Raw genomic sequence first — 20,722 nt, forward strand, 5'->3', positions numbered from 1 at the left:
ATTTCCAGCTATAGTCAGGCAAGGACATCAGCACATCCTCTCCTTATTATGGTTCAAGCAATTAAAATGCTGAAAAAAATCGACAAAACAGTTTCTTTTTGTTTAGAGATGGGGGTCTTGCTCTGTTGCCCAGGTTGGTCTTGAATTCCTGCCCTTAAGCAATCCCTCCAGCCTCAGCCTCCTAAGTAGCTGTGACTATAAGCACGCATCACTACTCCCAGCTCAAAACAATTTTGGTGCTCTGGAAACAGACATAAAACCTTCCAGTCTGAGATACATTGTTTGAAAAACCACTGAACTTTGGGTAGGAACAGTGGGAGTCTGTAGTGTTCTTGCCTGGGCTGTTCCCATTCCCCTCACTCCTCCAACTCAGTCATTGTGAAGGTTCTGCTGACACAAAATGGAACATGAGGATGAGCAAGTGGCTGTGGTTGAAAGAGGGTTCACTCCACTTGGAGGTTTGAGTAGCAGCCATACCAAGATATCGTCAATAGAAATAATCCAGTGCTGTGCAGGCAGGGACGGCCTATTGCTCTACTGGCCTGAGGTTGAAGTTGTAGCTACAGCAAGCAGATTTTTGGCTGATCGGAGGCTAGATGCATGTGCAGAGATCAAAGAGAGCTCAACAAAAAGTAAAAGTCTGGACAGACTTGAAAGCAGCCCGAATATTAAAATTACTCACCTACCTACACACAGATCCATCAGCAGAGTGCAGAAGTCTGACTGGTTGAGGTGTCAGCACAACCTCTCTCCAGATATTGGTGCACTAAGCTGTGCAGACACAAGGAAACCCCCTAGAATTTTAAAATAAGACTAAGAAGTTGGGCATAGTGGTTCATGCTACTCGGGAAGCTGAGACAGGAGGGCTGCTTGAGCCCAGGAGTTCAAGGCTGTAGTGTGCTATGATCCCACTTGTGAACAGACAATTGCACCCTAGCGTGGACAACACAGGGAGACTCTGTCTCTTAAAAGATGAACACGCCAGGCACGGTGGCTCACGCCTGTAATCCCAGCACTTTGGGAGGCCAAGGCGGGTGGATCACAAGGTCAAGAGATCGAGACCATCCTGGTCAACATGGTGAAACCCCGTCTCTACTAAAAATACAAAAAATTAGCTGGGCATGGTGGCGCGTGCCTGTAATCCCAGCTACTCAGGAGGCTGAGGCAGAATTGCCTGAACCCAGGCGGAGGTGGCGGTGAGCCGAGATCGCGCCATTGCACTCCAGCCTGGGTAACAAGAGCGAAACTCCGTCTCAAAAAAAAAAAAAAAAGATGAACACAAGAATGTTGAAAAAACAAAACTGGTGATTATAAAAAGGAATCAAGTAGGCTGGCCCCGGTGGTTCACGCCTGTAATTCAGCACTTTGGGAGCCCCAGGCAGGCAGATCACCTGAGGCCAGCAGTTTGAGACCAGCCTGGCCAACATGGCAAAACCATCTCTACAAAAATTAGCCAGGTGTGGTGGTGCACACCTGTAATCCCAGCTAGTTGGGAGGCTGAGGCAGGAGAATCACCTGAACCTGGGAGGCAGGGGTAGCAGTGAGCCAAGATTGTACCATTACACTCCAGCCTGGGTGACAGAGTAAGACTCTATCTCTAAATAAATAAATGGAATCAAGTGAAAAGTTTGATGTTGAAAACAGCACAATAATGCATGAAAAGTTAACTAGAGAGGCCAGGCACGATGGCTCACATCTGTAATTCTCAGCACTTTGGGAGGCTGAGGCGGGCAGATCACTTGAGGTCATTAGTTCACGACCAGCCTGGCCAACCTGGAGAAACCCCATCTACTAATAATACAAAAATTAGCCAGGCATGGTGGCATTTGCCTGTAATCCCAGCTACTGGGAAGCTGAGGCACAAGAATCACTTGAACCTGGGAGGTAGAGGTTGCAGTGAGCCAAGATCACACCACTGTATTCCAGCCTAGGCAATAGTGAAATTGTGTCTCAAAAAAAAAAAAAAAAAAAAAAAAGAAACAAACTTAACTAGAGAGAGTCAGAAGTAGATTTGAAACAGCAAAAGAGTAAGTGAACTTGAAGCTAGATAAATAGGAATTATTCAATCTGAAAAACATAAGATTGAAGAAAACTAAACAGAACCTCAGAGACTTGTGAGAAAACATCAGGCACATGAGCGTATGTGCAATGGGAGTCCAAAGAGAGGGACAGAAAAAATAATGCCAAAAAACTTCCAAAGTTGATCTCAAAAAAAAAGGGGGAAAAAAAAAAAAAAGAAACCCTGTCTCTACTAAAAATACAAAATTAGCCAGGCATGGTGGCACATGACTCTAATAATCCCAGCTACTTGGGAGGCTGAGGCAGGAGAATCACTTGAACCTGACAGGTAGAGGTTGCAATGAGCCGAGATAGCATCACTGCACTCCAGCCTGGCAATAGAGCAAGGCTCTATCTCCAAAAAAAAAAAAAAAAAAAGACATGGCCAGGCGCAGTGGCTCACACCTGTAATCCCAGCACTTTGGGAGGCCGAGGTGGTAGATCATGAGGTCAGGAGTTTGAGACCAGCCAGACCAACATGATGAAACTCCTTCTCTACTAAAAATATAAAAATTAGCCAGGCATGGTGGCATGCACCTGTAATTCCAGCTACTTAGGAGGCTGGGGCAGGACAATCGCTTGAACCCGGGAGGCAGAAGTTGCAGTGAGCCAAAATCACGCCATTGCACTCCAGCTTAGGCAACAGAGCAAGACTCCGTCTAAAAAAGAAAACAAAAAGATGTACAATTGCATAAAGCAATAACTATAACACTGTATCACTGAGCTTAGAATACATAAATATAGCATAAAGGAGGGAAGACAAAAAGGAAATAGCATTGGAGTATAATTTCTGTATTTTACCAGAATTTTTTTTTTTTGAGACGGAGTTTCGCTCTTGTTACCCAGGCTGGAGTGCAATGGCGCGATCTCGGCTCACCGCAACCTCCACCTGGGTTCAGGCAATTCTCCTGCCTCAGCCTCCTGAGTAGCTGGGATTACAGGCACACGCCACCATGCCCAGCTAATTTTTTGTATTTTTAGTAGAGACGGGGTTTCACCATGTTGACCAGGATGGTCTCGATCTCTCGACCTCGTGATCCACCCGCCTCAGCCTCCCGAAGTGCTGGGATTATAGGCGTGAGCCACCGCGCCCAGCCCACTTACCAGAATGTTAATCAGAATTAGATTGTAGATTGTGACAAACTAAGATTCAACCACTAGTAACTAAAAAATGTAGCTTAAAAAAATGAAGAGGAACTAAGACAACACACTTATCTTTAATAAATTTTTTGTACTAAACAAAATATTTAGTACAAAAGGCAGTAAGGGAGGAAGAAAAAAAGAAGACATATAGACAACCGGCTGGGCACAGTGGCTCATGCCTGTAATCCTAGCACTTTGGGAGGCTGAGGAGGGCTGATCACCAGGTCAGGAGATCAAGACCATCCTGGCCAACATGGTGAAACCCAGTCTGTACTAAAAAAATACAAAAATTAGCTGGGTGTGGTGGTATGTGCCTGTAGTCCCAGCTACTCATGAGGCTGAGGCAGGAGAATCACTTGAGCTTAGGAGGCGGAGGTTGCAGTGAGCTGAGATTGCGCCACTGCACTCCAGCCTGGAGACAAGAGCAAGACTCTGTCTCAAAAAAAAAAACCAAATGGCAAATGTAAACCCAACCATATCACTAATCTATTAACTGTGGATGGTTTAAATACTCTAAAAGTTAAAACAAAATAAATGAATAAATACTCCAAAAGGTGGTTTATCAGAATTAAAAGATAAGATCTAGCCAGGTGCAGTGGCTCATGCCTGTGGTCCCAACAACTTGAGAGGCTGAGGCAGGAGGACCGTTTAAGCCCAGGAGTTCAAGGCTGCAGTGAGCTACGACTACATCACTGCACTCCAGCAGCCTGGGCAACAGAGGAAGACCCTGTATCAAAAAAAGGAAGCAGCAGCAAGATCCAACGACTATATGCTAACTACAGAGCATATATAAGTGTGTCTTAGATTCCAAGCATGTGTATCTTAGATTCCAAGACACAAATAAATTGAAAGTAAATCAATGGAAAAGATATACCATGCAAATGGTAACCATAAGAAAGCTGGAGTGGCTATATCCATGTAAGACAAAATAGACATTAGGACAATAAATATTGCTAGAGACAAAGATCCTTCATAATGATAAAAGTCAACACATCAGCAAGATATAACAATTATAATTTTATGTTTACATCTAATAATAGAGCCTCAGATGCTCTGAAGCAATCATTGTAGTCAGAGGCCATAACTGGAGTTACCCTAATGCTTGGCATAACCCAAGAGCTCTGGCAAATATTTCAAAATTCCTGAATAGAATGATAACTTTTTTTAAAAGAAGTATTTCCTTGAGCACAGTGACCTCTACTGGTACTAATATAAATTAAAATGCAGTTTCTGGGTTTTTTTCCCACAGTTTCCTTTCCAACATGGGATCATTTGTTTAGAGACAATCAGAGAAACCTAGAGGACACATAGTAGAATCCCCCTTTGATTCACGAGTGCTACTACTTCCTTATAATAGAATAAACCAATCTTCCAATAACTAGTGAACAGAGTGCAGAGCAGTGATTTTCAATCCTGGTTGCATATTAGAAGAACCAGGGGAGAGCTGAGGCACTGTGGCTCACACCTATAAACCTAGCACTTTGGGAGGCAAAGGCAGGTGGAATGCTTGAGCCCAGGAGTCCAAGATCCGCCCAAACAATATGGCGAAACCCCATCTAAGAATACAAAAATTAGCTGGGCTTGGTGACATGTGCCTGTAGTCCGAGTTACTCAGGAGGCTGAGGCAGGAAGATCACTTGAGCCCAGGGAGTTCAAGGCAGTGATCATGCCACTGCATTCCAGCCTGGTGACAGAGACACAGTCTCAGAAAAGAAAGAGAGAAAAAAATCACCAGGGGAAATGTTTAGATTAATACCCAGGCTTCACCTCAGTGATTCTTTCAAATGTTTTTAAGCACCCTGGGGGATTCTAGTCTGCAACTAGCAATCAAAACTACTATTCTAGAGTAAAAGCCTTCCCTACTATGTTCTCACTCACCAATTTTACGGTAAGTGCATTTGCCCCCAGCTTCACAAAGCACTTCAAGGAATGACTCTTGGAGATGTTGGTCTTCCCAGACCAAAAGTCTATCTTAAGGCCCTGGCAACCCTACAAATAATCTTGGTACCCAAGATCTCCAGAGATAATTGTTCTGAAAGTTATAAAGTTGAAGACAAATGTCTAAACCAGGGGCTGGCAAACACTTTCTGTAAAATGAAGAGGGTAGGTTTTAGGCTTTGTGGGATACTTTATCACAATTACTCAACTCCACTACTGTAGCACAAAAACAGTCACAGATGATAAGTAAACAAATCATGGCTGATTCCAAAAAACTTTATCAACACTACAATTTGAATTTCACACAATTTACATGTCATAAATTGCTACAATTTTTTTTCCAACCACTTCAAAATGTAAAACCTGAGAATAAAAAAACAAAAAAAAGAAGAAAAACAGAAAATAAAAAACAAAAGCAAAGAAAATTTTTTAAAAAGACAAAAAAAAAAAAAAAAAAAACAGTAAAACCTGGCCAGGCATGATGGCTCATGCCTATAACCCCAGCACTTTGGGAGGCCAAAATCGGAGAAACACTTAAGCCTGGGAGTCCAAGAGCAGCCTGGGCGTCCAAGAGCAGCCTGGGCGTCCAAGAGCAGCCTGGGCGTCCAAGAGCAGCCTGGGCAACATGGTGAGATCTCTACGAAAAAATTTAAAAATGAGCCAGGCATACTGGTGCCTGCCTGTAGTCCCAGCAACTCGGGAGACTGAGGTGGGAGAATCACTCAAGCCCAGCCTGCAAGAGTGAGAACCTGTCTCAAAATAGTAGGGCGCAGTGGCTCACACCTGTAACCTCAGCACTTTGGAAGGCCGAGGCAGGTGGATAACCTGAGGTCAGGAGTTTAAGACCAGCCTTCCCAACATAGTGAAACCTCATCTCTACTAAAAATACAAAAATTAGCCAGGTGTGGTGGTGGGCACCTATAATCCCAACTACTTAGGAGGCTGAGGCAGAATTGCTTGAACTTGAGAGGCAGAGGCTGCAGTAAGCCGGAGATTGCACCATTGCACTCCAGCCTGGGTGCCAAGAGTGAAACCCCATCTCAAAAAAAAAAAAAAAAAAATTCATGCTGAGGTCAAGCACAGTGGCTCATGCCTGTAATCCCAGCACTTTGCAAGGCTGAGGCAGGGAGATCACCTGAGATCAACGTCAGGAGTTAGAGACCAGCCTGGCCAACATGACAAAACCCCGTCTCTACTGAAAGTACAAAAATCAGCCACGTGTGGTGGGAGGTGCCTATAATATCTCAGCTACTAGGGAGGCTAAAGCAAGAGAATCACTTGAACCCAGGAGGCGGAGATTGCAGTGAGCCGAGATCACACCACTGCCCTCCAGCCTGGGTGATAGAGCAAGACTCCAACATTAAAAGAAAAAAAAAAATCTATGCTGAAAGACGTTTTTCAACCTAAGATTGGCAAAAATCAAGTTTGATAGCCTGGCACGTAGGAATTGATAAAGACGTACTCCTATACACATTGCCATGAAGGCAACCCAAAAATACCTAGCAAAAATTAATGCACATACCCTTTGACTTAATTCAATTTCTGGGGATGATTTAGATAAGCATATTCACCCGTGCAATGATGTACTATATAGCTATTTGCTGCTACTAATTTTTCTTTTTCTTTTTTTTTTTTTAAAAAAAAAGAGTTTCCCTCTTGTTACCAGGCTGGAGTGCAATGGTGCGATCTCGGCTCACCGCAACCTCCGCCTCCTGAGTTCAGGCAATTCTCCTGCCTCAGCCTCCTGAGTAGCTGGGATTACAGGCACGCGCCACCATGCCCAGCTAATTTTTTGTATTTTTAGTAGAGACGGGGTTTCACCATGTTGACCAGGATGGTCTCGATCTCTTGACCTCATGATCCACCCGCCTCGGCCTCCCAAAATGCTGGGATTGCAGGCGTGAGCCACCACACCCGGCCCTTAATTTTTCTTTGAGACAGGGTCTCACTCTGTCACCCAGACTGGAGTGCAATGGTATGATCTCAGCTCACTGCAACTTCCACCTCCCAGATTCAAGCGATTCTCCTGCCTCAGCCTCCCAAGCAGCTGGGACTACAGGCACTTGCCACCACACCCAGCTAATTTTTGTTATCTGTAGTAGAGATGGGGGTCAAGACAAGAGTGTTGACCTGATGATCCACCCACCTCAGCCTCCCAAAGTGCAGGGATTACAGGCGTGAGCCACCACACATGGCCAAAAAATTCAAAAATTAAGTGACTGATTTTAGAAGGAATGAGTCTGGATCGGCACTTTTCAAATCGTTAACAACCAATTTGGCAGTTCCAATCACAGAAATCAAGTAGGGGATGCACCAAAGTTTATTTTGAGATGCATCCAGCAATAGCAGGGGTGCCAAGTTGCACGTGATAAAGAGGTATTGGCCGACAGCCCTTTTCCCCACAAGGGTAGAATTTACTTGTTCAAAACAATTTTTGTCCCTACCCCTCATCCATACCCTTTTTATCCTTTCATTACTCATTTCTAGGACGCTGTTAGCTGCCCAACCTAAAGCTACAGAATTAATGCCTCCTACTTTTGGCTGAGAGCTCCCACTTCCAAAAATTAAATATCAGGATTATTTGTTCAATCTCTGCAGATTTATTGTTGAGTAAACTTATCTTTATATAATACAGAACAATTAAAGCTAACCAAGTGCAACAAACAAGCCTGCCAATTATACATATAACTTTATACCAACCATAATTCAGCCAGTTGTCAAAATTCCAAAAAACAATCCAAATAACTTCCAACATACTAGCAATCACTCAAACTACCAAATAAACTTGATGCAGACCAGTATTCCCAAGTTGCAATGGTATCCAATGACTTTACTGAAAAACATAAAATGGACAAGGCTAGTTATGTGTGCCACCAGCAGGTTTTTTTTTTTTGTACCAAGGCTAGAGAATGCCTGGTAAAAAAGCTTGACCAGAAAACTCTCATAAGTAACTGTTACTGCCCTACTATTCTTAGGATATTTAAAATTTGAAGAACCTACTGGCTATAACATTCTAAGGTCTACCAGATGCTACCAAAAAAAATTAGCTACGTGGAGTGTTGCTAAATATAGGTGAGATTTACAAAACCACTTTAGTCTTATTAACATTTCTGATTGACATCTTTAATTACTTTGCACCAGCCTGGCAAAATAGAAGAATGTTGATGGTTGGGAACTGCAAAACCTAGCTTGAAGATTAACAGGTCATTGCTCAGAATAAGACAATCCATTTGAATAGAAGAAGAGTATCTGGGCTGGAAAATTTTGCAAAGCTGGTTTACATGAAGATGTTTTGTCCCAAATTCAGACAATTCCTCAAACATGCATTTTTTGGTATAAAACTAGTTAACTAACGTAGAAAGCAAAGAAACAAAAGACCATCGAGAACTCCCCACATCTTGGAAAGTTCTAATTGACACTATGCCACCTAGTAGTAGCCTGAAAGCTGCAGTTAGTTTAAAGGTCATCCAGAAATCAGTTTCTCCCTATTTCTCATACAGTTAATCAGTTTTGCTTAGTTCCTATCATGCTCATTTATAGACAAATCAGGGGTCCCACTAGCTTGACCACTGATCATTAGTTTGACAATACCTACTAACATCAACTTCAAATAGATTAGCTGACTTAGGGATCTGTCATGATGTATTCATGCTGTATTATAGGGGACTCAAGGTCATCTTACCCAAAGCTACAAGGGTAAAATGGAATTTTCAAAGTCCCTTAAGATCCTGGCCAAGTTTTATGTATAGAACAATTAGTGATGTTCACACCAACATCTTTCAATTCTGAATGTAGGTCTGTATGAATATGGTTAACAATTATGATGTCTGACTGAAATTTACCAAATTGAAAAGTGTTAATATTGAACACAAATCAAAAATCTAGTTAGAAACATTTTATTTAAATGTGCCAAATAAAAACCCACATTTTCAGACCATAGGATGTTAATACATTCAACAAAAATGTATATTATCTTACTGTTGTGAATTTACATAGTAGTAGTAATCCAGATCCGTTTTGATTAGATGGTTGAATTATCTTTCCTAGGTTACACTTTACAGACATCACAAATCCCTTATGATAATGTAAACAAAATAACTTTTCCCTAAAGGGTGAACTTGAGAGCTTCAGTCCATTCTTTCAGGACTTGCACTTCTGCGAGGACTTCCTGATGGGGAACGACTAAAAAGAAAAACATTAGGTTTGGATCCAATTAGTGTTGATTGAAACTCTCATGTACATGTACTAACTTTCAATAAATTCAAAGGTGGCCTAAGGTACTGATTTCCTATAGCAAAGACCTAAAAATGACATGTTACGTATCTATCTTTTGTCCCTGGCTGAAGATTAGGCTACCCTGGCCAGGTGTGGTGGCTCACATCTGTAATCCCAACACTTTGGGAGGCCGAGGCAGTTGGATCACCTGAGGTCAAGAGATCGAGACTAGCCTGGGCAACATGGTGCAATTCAGTCTCTAATAAAAATACAAAAAATTAGCTGGGTGTGTGGCAGGCGCCCATAATCCCAGCTACTCGGGAGGCTGAGGCAGGAGAATCGTCTGAACTAGTAAGCCAAGATTCCACCACTGCACTCCAGCCTGGGCGACAGAGCAAAACTCCCTCAAAAAAAACGAAAAAGAAAAAGAAGAAAAAGGAAAAGCAAAAGAAAGAAAGAAAATTAGGCTATCCTTGTCAAAACTGCCAGGTCAACCTGCAGTTAAATTTGACAACTATTTGAAGTTTTCTGGTCATTAAGTAGCACTAGTCAGATAGCTATTTGCAAGACTTCTCTCCTCACTTTGTATCTATTGTACATGTGGGGAAAAAGCATGTTTCTGATCAAAATTTCTACCAAGTACTCACAGGACCAATCACATCTTAATAATCACCCTAACATTTTATGAATCAAGAAAAGCAATCAGTTCAGAAACTTAGCATTGTATTTTAATCTATATAGCACCAATTCTCCAAAGAGCTCAAAGACTGCAAAGCAATAAGCAAACAAATTCTGCAGAGGCCACACTTGACAGGCAAGATTTGGCAACAAAACATTTAGCTTACCTTCTTTTTGGAGATGGAGATCTGGACTTTGATCGGCTGTTAAAACATGAGAAATTCTATTAAGAAAGAGTACTAACCAATCCCTTTCTTGTAGTCACAATACCATAAAACAAACCCCCAAATGTGCTAAGCTTATAAATGTCACACTGTACTTCAACTGACGAACATCCTACCAGTTGTTGCTAACAAAGGCCAATCTTCCAACAACTGTTTTTCAAAAAAAGAGTTAATTACTATATTTTACCATGATTAATCTTTTACATTCTGCTTTGAGCACATTAATTTCAGGATGCTTCTCCATGCAGCTATCAGTTCTAACAAGGGCCTCTTTAATATAATCCCCAAAGTCACAAACTTATTTCTCACTACAGTTTTACATTCCCTTGTTCAGGGAAAGTCAACTAGTAATATGTAGGACATACATAAATAAGGTACTGTGTTTCCACTAGCACCTAAGTTTAGAGTTATCACTTAAAATTTCAACAATTAAAAACACTTTGAACTCTTTGGATATTGGTGCCATATAACTAGAAGAGCATAATCAGATTTTTACCCTACCTGCTTCTTGGTCGTGAAATAGACCTGGATCTTGATCTTGACCTCGACGGGGATCTAAGTGAAAACCACAATTATACCAATTAGTCCACAGGAATTTCCTTGAACTACAAAACACTGTATTAGGTTAGGTGTAGAGGAGCTAAACCTAAGGAAGATGCAACACTTGCCTTATTCTAACACTTTTAAAAAACGGTTATCAAATATAAGGAAACACCATTTCAATTACTTATTTCTATCACTCAATTGGTTAGTTTCTGAGGCTAATTCAGGTGATTAAGGCTAGATGAAAAGAAATCCACCACTTAGTAAGGCTTTAATCTTGATCATCAAATGTTTGAGGGCCATCAATTTGCCAGACAAACCAAATCAGACTGACATTATTTTTTTAAAGATTTTGAGGTCCTGGAATCAAATTAAATACTTAAGAGACAGTCCACAGCTTTCTCAAGTAGACCACAAGATTCAGAATTCCTGCATATAAAGGTTTGTGCTATAAACAGCAATTAACTCCCAGCAGCATTCTGTACCACTATCATTGCAAATATTGTTAATTACATATTACAATACTGATTTTACAATTTTCTTCATTCTATCTTCTTTTAAGGACTTCTACAAAGAGTAAAGCTCTGGTTCTTAGCTTTTTCAGGTCTGAAACCATATAAACAAAACCCATATTCATCTGTACGTACACACTACTGCCCCAGTCAACTTTCTAATGTCTCAAATCAACCTCATCATTCCAAAAATGAGCAATGTTTTCTACTTGCTTCTACTCTCTTTTCCTGGTTCTAATGGGCCTTTTTGTCAGGAAAATCAATTATCATCTTTCAGAACTAGTATCAAATCATCTGAAGCCAGAATTTTTTTTTTTTTTTTTGAGACGGAGTCTTGCTCTGTCTCCAGGCTGGAGTGCAGTGACACAATCTTGGCTCACTCAACCTCTGCCTCCCGGGTTCAAGCAATTCTCCTGCCTCAGCCTCCCGAGCAGCTGGGACCACAGGCACGTGCCACTGCACCTGGCAAATCTTTTTCTATCTTCTATTTTTTGTAGAGACGCGGTTTCACCATGTTGGCCAGGATGGTCTCAATCTCTTGACCTTGTGATCTGCCCGCCTTGGCCTCCCAAAGTGCTGGGATTACAGGCATGAGCCACCGCGCCCGGCCGAAGCCAGAAATGTTTACAGCATCATGCTCACCCATAGTCTTCACTAGAATTGTGTTGCTTTAGACCCTTCTCTACCACCATGGCCTCTAACAAGCCTTAAAATCTCTAGTAGCCCTTTTCTTCACCTGTAAAACTAGATTAATATGGCCAGGCACGATGACTAATGCCTGTAATCCCAGCACTTTGGGAGGCCGAGGCAGATGGATCACAAGATGAAGAATCGAGACCATCCTGGCCAACATGGTGAAACCCTGTTTTGACTAAAAACACAAAAATTCGCTGGGCATGGTGGCCCATGCCTGTAATCCCAGCTACCCTGGAAGCCGAGGCAGGAGAATCTCTCGAACCTGGGAGGCAGAGGTTGCAGTTATCACGCCACTGCACTCCAGCCTGGTGACAGAGTGAGACTGTCTCAAAAAAACAAAAACCTAGATTAAAATTTATGGTATAAAGTTGCACATAACATAAATTTTAATCTTTGTTCTTTATCTTTTACATCTCAATATTCCTTGAAGCAATCCATATGAATCATGTCCTTAAGACACTCTACTGCTATTAAAATGTGAACAATCCAAACACAAACAAGAAAAAAGTGTTACATACTGGAAATACCTCGATCCTTTTATAGAACCAGACCTAGATCTTCTGAGGGAAGCTGATCTTGATCTACGAAGAGAGATAGATCTTGATCGTCGAGGAGATGCTGACCTTGACCTAAAAATTAAAGAACAGTTTTTTTTTTTTTTTTTGCCTGTTAAGACTTCAAGTAGGGAATGGTGCAGTGTTCATGCTTATAATCCCAGCACTTTGGGAGGATCATCTGAGCCCAGGAGCTTGAGACCAGCCTGGTAAACAGTGCAAGTCAATTTCTACAAAAATAAAATTAGCTGGGTATGGTGACAGTGCCTACAGTCCCACCTACTCAGAAGGCTGAGGCAGGAGGACTGCTTACGCCCAAGAGGGCAAGGTTGCAGTGAATCGTGGTTATGCCACTGTATTCCAGCCTGGTTGACTGAGCAAGACACTGTTTCAAAAAAAAAAAAAAAAAAAAATGAGTTTTTTCTGTGTTGGACTATCAGTGAATTTAAAAATAATACATTAAGACTTGAATTAAACAAGATCTCACCTCCGTCCCCTGCTCCTGCTGCGTGAGCGAGAGTATCGCCTTCCTCTGGATCGAGAATGTGATCTAGACCGTGACCTATTTTTCAAGTTAGAGAAAAAACAAAATGTCAGACCATAACTCATTTTTAAGAGTTTGTGTGCCTCTGCTGAAATCAAATCTCAAAACTATTTAAATTTAGTGTCTCATTTGGAAATAAACTCTGGGCCTATTAGTTGTCTTTTTTTTTTTTTTTTTTTTTTTACTACCTAAAAAAAGATTTGTTAAAAGCTGAATTACAACTTAGAATTACATAATATAAAACACTATAATGTGTATTTAAAATAAACCTTGCAAGTTTGCAGGTCGACCCTCTTTGGCCCATGGTCTAGTAGATCTAGACGATCTAGAAGTATCTATAGCCGATCGCTGCATCTAGATGTTTTCTTCAATCTAACGACGATCAAACTGACAGCCAAATGAGCCAGGTGAGGCTTGATTGACGCAAGAAGATTTTTCTAGTTGGGAATGTGGTCAATCTGGTGTTCCTCTTTCTAAACCGGAGGGGGGCCCCCAATTGTAAGCCAAATTTACTGTTACGGCGATCACCGTCTCAAATTTTCTGCCCTTTAAAGAATAAGGTGAAGCTAGGTGTAGATGACTCGAGGGGATCTGGCCTCTTATGCTGATCACCTCAAGGTCTAGGAGGATCTTAATTGTCGGATTTGCAAGGCGCCTCAGCATGATATCATAAGGCTCGTGACATTCTGAATCAAGGCGACTGACTCAAACGAAGAAACCTGAAAGGTTTTGACCAGGTTGATTATTAATATAGTAACATTTTTTTAATTAAACAAAAATTGTAAAAATACACCTGTACAATTAACATTCAAGTTTATAGAAAAACACTAGTTTCTGCCTTGCTAATAAAAAAATTACTTGATTAACTAGAATACCAACCATTCCTTTATTAAAATAAATACCTGCTTCTTCTTCGCCGGCTGTAACGATGACAATCATAAGCATAATGTCCCTTTTCGCCACACTCATAGCATCTATCATTTGGATCAAAGGGACGTCGGGCAGGTGGTCTATCAAAACGTGATCTCCGAGGCATGCCTGTTGATAGTTCAACCCTCACTCGGGAGCCACAAATCACTCTAATAAAAGTAAAGTAACGAAATTCTGCAGTTAAAAATATATTCAGGACTTCTGGATTTAAAAGAACTCCTTCCAGCCACTCTTTCCCCCTCACAAACTTTGGGAGTCTTTACTAAGCCGTAACTCCATCTATATCTTCTTTAACCTTCTTGTGTCTTTAGCAAGCAACACTATAATCAACTATTTAAGGTCTCCTCCAGATTTCAGAATCCAAGCTTAGCACTCAGTTCATTATCTAGACCACAATATATTTTAATGCACATGAATTTCATAACATCTTACTTTCCATCCAGTCCTCGTACTGCATCTTCTGCATCTCTAGGATCTTCGAATTCCACAAAGGCAAATCCTGGAGGATTTCTCGCAATCCATACAGTTCTTAAAGGACCATAATAACTGAAAGCCCTTTCTAACTCTCCTTTGCCAGCACCAGTTCCCAGGTTACCAACATACACCTTGGTTTCTGTTTAAAAACGCAAATAGAAGGCACGTTATGCAAAATCTGGCCCAAGTTTCAATGAATTATTTGCCTTAAAATGGACCATCCTCAAAACTGGGTAAAGCACATTTAATACCCTCTATTAAAGATTAAACTTAGTCCTAAAACCGGTGAAGTCCGCAAATCCTTGAAAACCTAGACTTTTAACAAAGTTCTTAACGTTCTACTAAGAGGTGACCGTCCGCAACAGAAATGCATGGTAGGATACACAGAGGCGTGGGGCGGGACCCGGCCCGGCCCCGCCCCGCCCCGCCCCGCCCGAGTCCCGGCAGCCCCGGGTGCGCTAGGAGCGCGCGGGCCCGCGGCAGCAGCGCCGGGCGGGCCTCGGTAAGGGCCGGGCAGGGAGAGCTGCCCAGGCTCTCGTCCTCCGCGACAACCGCCCCAGGCACAGGCTAGCCCAAGACTCCAGCTCTCTGCCCCAAAGCCATAAACCGCGCTCGAAAGAACTAAAAGAGGAAAAAAAAAACCCAGCCTCCAGTCGCAAAGATTACGTTCCCTTTCCCATTCCGCAATTTAACCGTTTGAGGAGAACACGCAGCTCACAGCTGCCCATTTCGTTCCGTCTCAAACACAACCACGATATTTAGTTACGGCTGCGGCCAGATCTGTCCGCCGAAGTGGCGGGAAAGCGCTGAGGAAATGCGCCACCACGGTCGTCAACGTGCGCAAAATGGCAGCCGCCGCCGAGGGCGGGGGGAGGGGGCCGGCGGGCGGCTCCGAGAAGGGCAACGCGAAAATTGTGATCTCAACCCTGCTTCAGGCTGGGTTGGGCCACAGAAATGCCCAAGAGTACGGAACTCCGCAGAGATGTACACCCGCCATCCCCTATCTCCCTTCACCACCCCGCCCCCGCTGCCTCCAGCTTCGTATGGCGTGCGACTAAGCCGCCATTACGCACGCGGAATAACCGTCTCCCAACCGCCGCGCCAACCCTACGGCCTCGCAGTGCTCACTACACCACACCAACCCTCACAGGACCCCAGCCTCTTACCTCCTCCGTACCGCCCATAACGCGACATGATGACCGACCCGCGTGCTCGGCTCTAGCTCGCAGCGCCCAGGGCTCGACCGACGCAAAAGCTTACACACAACCTCACCCGGCAACGGTCCCGACGGTACTACGAGGAAGAGCCCGGGTTCGCATTTATATATGCGGCGGCTGGGCTTTGCGCATGCGTCATCTCGTTGTTCTGCGCGGCACAAAGGAGCTGGGCGGAAACAGCCGAGAAGCGACGCGGAAGGAACTGAAGAGACTAACACGCCGGTCACGGGCGGAGGGATACGTTTCCATGGGAACGCCACGATCTCGCCAGTAAACCTGAGGCCTTTCCCGTGGTGTCCCGCCCCCTCCCCTCCCCCTTTTCTACACCCTCCTTGTCTTCCTTCCTTTCTCCCTACCCCCTGCCGCCTTTTCGTTTTCTCCAGTTTAGGGACCCTCAGCCTTATCTTCGTACAGATGCGTTAGACCGGCCTATGAAAGGCTGTACAATTTAACCACTGATGTTGCAGCCGTCGCGCCTTTCTGTTGCGGGACCTGGCCTAGTCTGCTACTCTGTGATCTTTGGGGCTCATCAGAGGTAATCGAAAGTTTGGCCATGGTGAAAAGTCCATGAACCCCGCCATTCTGAGTGTTGGTTTTTACACCATAGACCTTAGGAAGGATGACGCCCCCAGAGACTTGTGGTAGTCTCCTGCCATGCACGCCCCGCTCCAGCTTCTTCCGAACCAGTCACCAGTTTGTCACCACCACGGTCTGAGTTCTTGGAGTCTGAAAGACAAAGGAATAGAGCTGTGGGGTTCCCCCTCTTCCCGGTTATATTGAAACTGTGACAAAACCCTGAATGTTTAAAGCATTTTGGCCAGTGGCAATTTGGAAATTATTTGCATCTGAAACCCAGAGTAATAGATTTGCTTTTCCTTTCTAATGTTTTCTGCTTTGTATTGTAGTAACACACATGATCCACTAATACTCAGTTCCTGGGGATTATTTGGACTCCTAAATCATCTTTTTTTTTTTTTAAGAGAGTCTTGCTCTCGTTGCCCAGGCTGGAGTGCAATGGCACCATCTCAGCTCACTGCAACCTCCGCCTCCTGAGTTCAAGCCATTCTGCCTCAGCCTCCCGAATAGCTGGGATTACAGGCGTGCACCACGATGCCCGGCTAATTTTGTATTTTTAGTAGAGTCGGGGTTTCGCCATGTTGGCCAGGCTGGTCTCGAACTTCTAACCTCGTGATCCACCCACCTTGGCCTCCCAAAGTGCTGGAATTACAGGCGTGATCCACTGTGCCCGGCCCCTAAATCATCTTCGAATATCTCCACGCAGTGGAAATAGCAGGCTTGCTGCTCAGCCACTCAATAGTACCAAATAAATGCCAAACTTCTTTACATTAGAATTGCTCCAGACACCAACTACAAATACAGGTTTCAGTTCTTTTTTGCTAGAAACATAGACATTACATCATAAATTCTTGGAATACACAAAAGTTGGAAATGTTATACATAAAAAAAGGACATCTTTAGGTATTTGCATTTTTATCGTTTTCATCTTCTGCAACTTCATTTGGTATGTATAGGTGTGGAATGTAGACTACAGGGAAAGGAGGCTTAGCTGGTGAATAAAACAAGAGGATTCTCTCCAGGTCATGGTATGATTGTATGCATATTTTTTAAATTGATGAAGTTATGGAGAGAATTAGTCTGTCTCAGGAACATCTCTAGGAAGAAAATAGAAGCTCTGTAGAGTATATGTGTTCTCCTAAGTCTTAGTGATTTTTGTTTTTATCTACTGGGTTCTTCTCAAAAGAAACAATATAAAGATTATAGGTTCTTCTCAAAAGAATTAAACAATAATTATAAAAATTATATAGGGGCCAAGTGCAGTGGCTCACGCCCATAACCCAGCACTTTGGGAGGCCGAGGTGGGCTGATTGCATGAGCTCAGGAGTTCGAGACCCACCTGGGCAACACGGTAAAACCCATCTCTACTAAAATACAAAAAATAAGCTGGTCGCGGTGGTGTGTGCCTATAGTCCCAGCTATTCGGGAGGCTGAGGCAGGAGAATTGCTTGAACCCGGGAGGCGGAGGTTGCAGAGACAGCCGAGATCGTGCCTCTGCACTCCAGCCTGGGGGACAGAGTGAGACTCTGTCTCAAAAAAAAAAAAAAAAATTATATAGTCCCTAAAAGATAGAATATCAATCCTGTAAAGCCTCACTAAGTTGACTCTCTTCTGTTAAGAAGCTATGAAAATTACTGTGGGTTGGAGTAGGAAAAATAAATAAATAAATAAATAAAATAAAAAAGACAATTACTGTGAACCAAGCATAGATACCTGCTTGAGAGGTAGTGCATATTATACTGTATAGTTCCTAATAAACCTCAATAAACTTCTTTTGACTCTGAATACAAAGTCTAGGTCAGGCTTCGTGGCTCATGCTGGTAATCCCACCACTTTGGTAGGTGGAGGTGGAAGGATTGCTTGAGTCCTGGACTTTGAGACCAGCCTGGGCAACAGAACTAGACCCCCATCTCTACCAACAAAACAAAGTCTATAGTTGTACTAAAGAAATTTCTAAGCAAATAATAGTAAATAGAAACAGTTTTAAAATTTCTAACCAATTGGTTTCAGACCCTAATTCGCAGACATGCCTGTCTTGGAGACAGGTGTTCAATAAACTAATTACATACTATTTATCCCTATGAAAGCAGGGCCAGTAGGAGGCCAGGCTTTGTTGATCTGGTTACCATGAAAAAATAATAGTACCGTATACTATTCTCATTCACTATTCTACTTTCTACTGAACACTATTTAAGAACAGGCAACCAATTCTTTTCACTAAATGTCAATCCAATCCAAATCAGGGAGATTTTACAGTGCAGAGGACTTTTATTCCTGCTGATTCGCTTTGAAATCACATTCACCCACATAAGTTTCTTCCTCTAGAAATCTGTGTTAAATTTACATTCTCAGATTGTTTGAATATGAAAACTACTTAGTTCAAATGTTGTAATATTTCCTAATATGAAATATTAATTATTAACATGTTACTATTGTTAAATTTTGACAATATTATTAGTTTAGGAAAGGAGAGTAATTCATAAGCCTTTTACAGCAGTTTTCAAAATGTATCTGCATTTCCTACATTTGGTATTTCCAGGGAAATATTAACAAAAAGGTTCCCTTTTTAATCTTACTTCTCTCACCATTTCAGTTTCATTTTTAAATCATTATCACCAGTTGAGCTTGGATGTCAAAACCTTAAAACAAGAAAGGTTAAAAAACAAAAAAAAAACAAGAAAGGAAAAACAAATTTAAACCTTTTGCACATGAATCTGTTTGTTTGTTTTTTAAAGGCAGGATGAGAAGTGGACAGACCTCAGACTCTGCCTCCTGGACCTCAGTTTCCCCCTCCGCCACGCCAAGAATCTATTTTATTTTCTTTCTATTTTTTGTTTTTTTTTTAAGTCGGGGTTTCACCATGTTGGTCAGGATGGTCTTGAACTCCCAACCTCAGGTGATCCGCCCGTCTTGGCCTCCAAAGTGCTTGGATTACAGGCGTGAGCCACCACGCTCGGCCTTTTTTTTTTTTTTTTTTTTTTGAGATGAAGTTTCCCTCTTGTTACCCAGGCTGGAGTGCAATGGCGTGATCTCGGCTCACCGCAACCTCCGCCTCCTGGGTTCAAGCAATTCTCCTGCCTCAGACTCCCAAGTAGCTGGGACTACAGGCACGTGCCACCATGCCCAGCTAATTTTTTTGTATTTTTAATAGAGACGGGGTTTCATCATGTTGACCAGTATGGTCTCGATCTCTTGACCTCGTGATCCACCCGCCTCGGCCTCCCAAAGTGCTGGGATTATAGGCGTGAGCCACCGGGCCCGGCCAAGAATCTATTTTTAATATAAATAAGTAGTCTATAATAACAAATACTAATCTTTAATACATATTTATGTATGTGCTGTGTATGTGTGTACTGTAGGTTAAACCAAACAGCTATGTTCAACTACAGCTTTCTTTTCTTTTTCACCATTTCATGATCTTCTGTTTCCTCTGCAATGCTGTTAGGACATTCTGAGAAGGAAGAGGCATGTTCATAATTATTTCATACTGTATTAAGAAATTAATTTCTCAGACTGGGTGTGGTGGCTCACGCCTGTAATCCCAGAACTTTGGGAGACTGAGGCAGGCAGATCACAAGGTCAGGAGTTTGAGACCAGCATGACCAACATGGTGAAACCCCGTCTCTACTAAAAATACAAAAATTAGCCCACGTGGTGGCAGGCACCTGTAATCCCAGCTACTCAGGAGGCTGAGGCAGGAGAATCGCTTGAACCCGGGAGGCGAAGTTTGCAGTGAGCCGAGACCCCTCCATTGCACTCCAGCCTGGGTGACAAAGCAAGATTCCATCTCAAAAAAAAAAAGAAAAATAAATTAATTTCTCATTAACCAAGTATTGGACAACTATCAGTACTAAAGGATGAAAGGCTAAAGAACTGCAGTGCTTTGACCAACTTCAAGAGTGAAACTAGGAAAAGAAATAATGTGGTGCAGGAATGCCCCACTGATATAAATATGACCTAAATGGATGGTTTAGGTGTGTAAAACAATCTAGGTAATGGTGAGGTTTTCTGAGGAATGTCACATTGTATTATAAAGTATGAAATGACCATATGAGGTGGCTCATGCCTGTAATCCCAACACTCAGGAGGCAGAGGCAGATGGATTGCTTAAGCTCAGGAGTTGGAGACCAGCCTGGGCAACATGGCAAAACTCTGTATTATTATTATTATTATTTTTTTTTTTTTTTTTTGAGACGGAGTTTCGCTGTTGTTACCCAGGCTGGAGTGCAATGGCGTGATCTCAGCTCACCGCAACGTCCGCCTCCTGGGTTCAGGCAATTCTCCTGCCTCAGCCTCCTGAGTAGCTGGGATTACAGGCACACGCCACCGTGCCCAGCTAATTTTTTGTATTTTTAGTAGAGACGGGGTTTCACCATGTTGACCAGGATGGTCTCGATCTCTTGACCTCGTGATCCACCTG

The 20,722-nt window shown here is 42.7% G+C and overlaps 1 protein-coding gene across 4 annotated transcripts; it reads right to left on the reverse strand.

The window, feature by feature from the left end:
- Positions 1 to 9,019: 9,019 nt before the first annotated feature.
- On the reverse strand, positions 9,020 to 15,939 carry SRSF7 (serine and arginine rich splicing factor 7). 4 transcript variants are annotated; one of them, XM_064364013.1, is made up of 8 exons: positions 15,676 to 15,939; positions 14,468 to 14,648; positions 14,008 to 14,184; positions 13,049 to 13,123; positions 12,535 to 12,636; positions 10,758 to 10,811; positions 10,200 to 10,235; positions 9,020 to 9,321 (listed from the first exon to the last, which is right to left on the reverse strand). In XM_064364013.1, the coding sequence occupies exons 1-8, from the start codon at positions 15,701 to 15,703 to the stop codon at positions 9,267 to 9,269; spliced, it is 708 nt and encodes a 235-aa protein (XP_064220083.1). In that variant the 5' UTR covers positions 15,704 to 15,939; the 3' UTR covers positions 9,020 to 9,266. The 4 variants fall into 4 exon arrangements, with proteins under 4 accessions (XP_064220083.1, XP_064220082.1, XP_064220085.1 ...); XM_064364012.1 differs by having other exon boundaries at positions 12,526 to 12,636; positions 15,676 to 15,816; XM_064364015.1 differs by lacking the exon at positions 10,200 to 10,235 and having other exon boundaries at positions 15,676 to 15,821.
- Between the last annotated feature and the right edge of the window lie 4,783 nt (positions 15,940 to 20,722).

This window comes from Aotus nancymaae, unplaced genomic scaffold (assembly GCF_030222135.1).
Source record: "Aotus nancymaae isolate 86718 unplaced genomic scaffold, 86718_ANA_hifiasm-v0.15.2.pri h1tg000057l, whole genome shotgun sequence".
NCBI lineage: Eukaryota > Metazoa > Chordata > Mammalia > Primates > Aotidae > Aotus > Aotus nancymaae.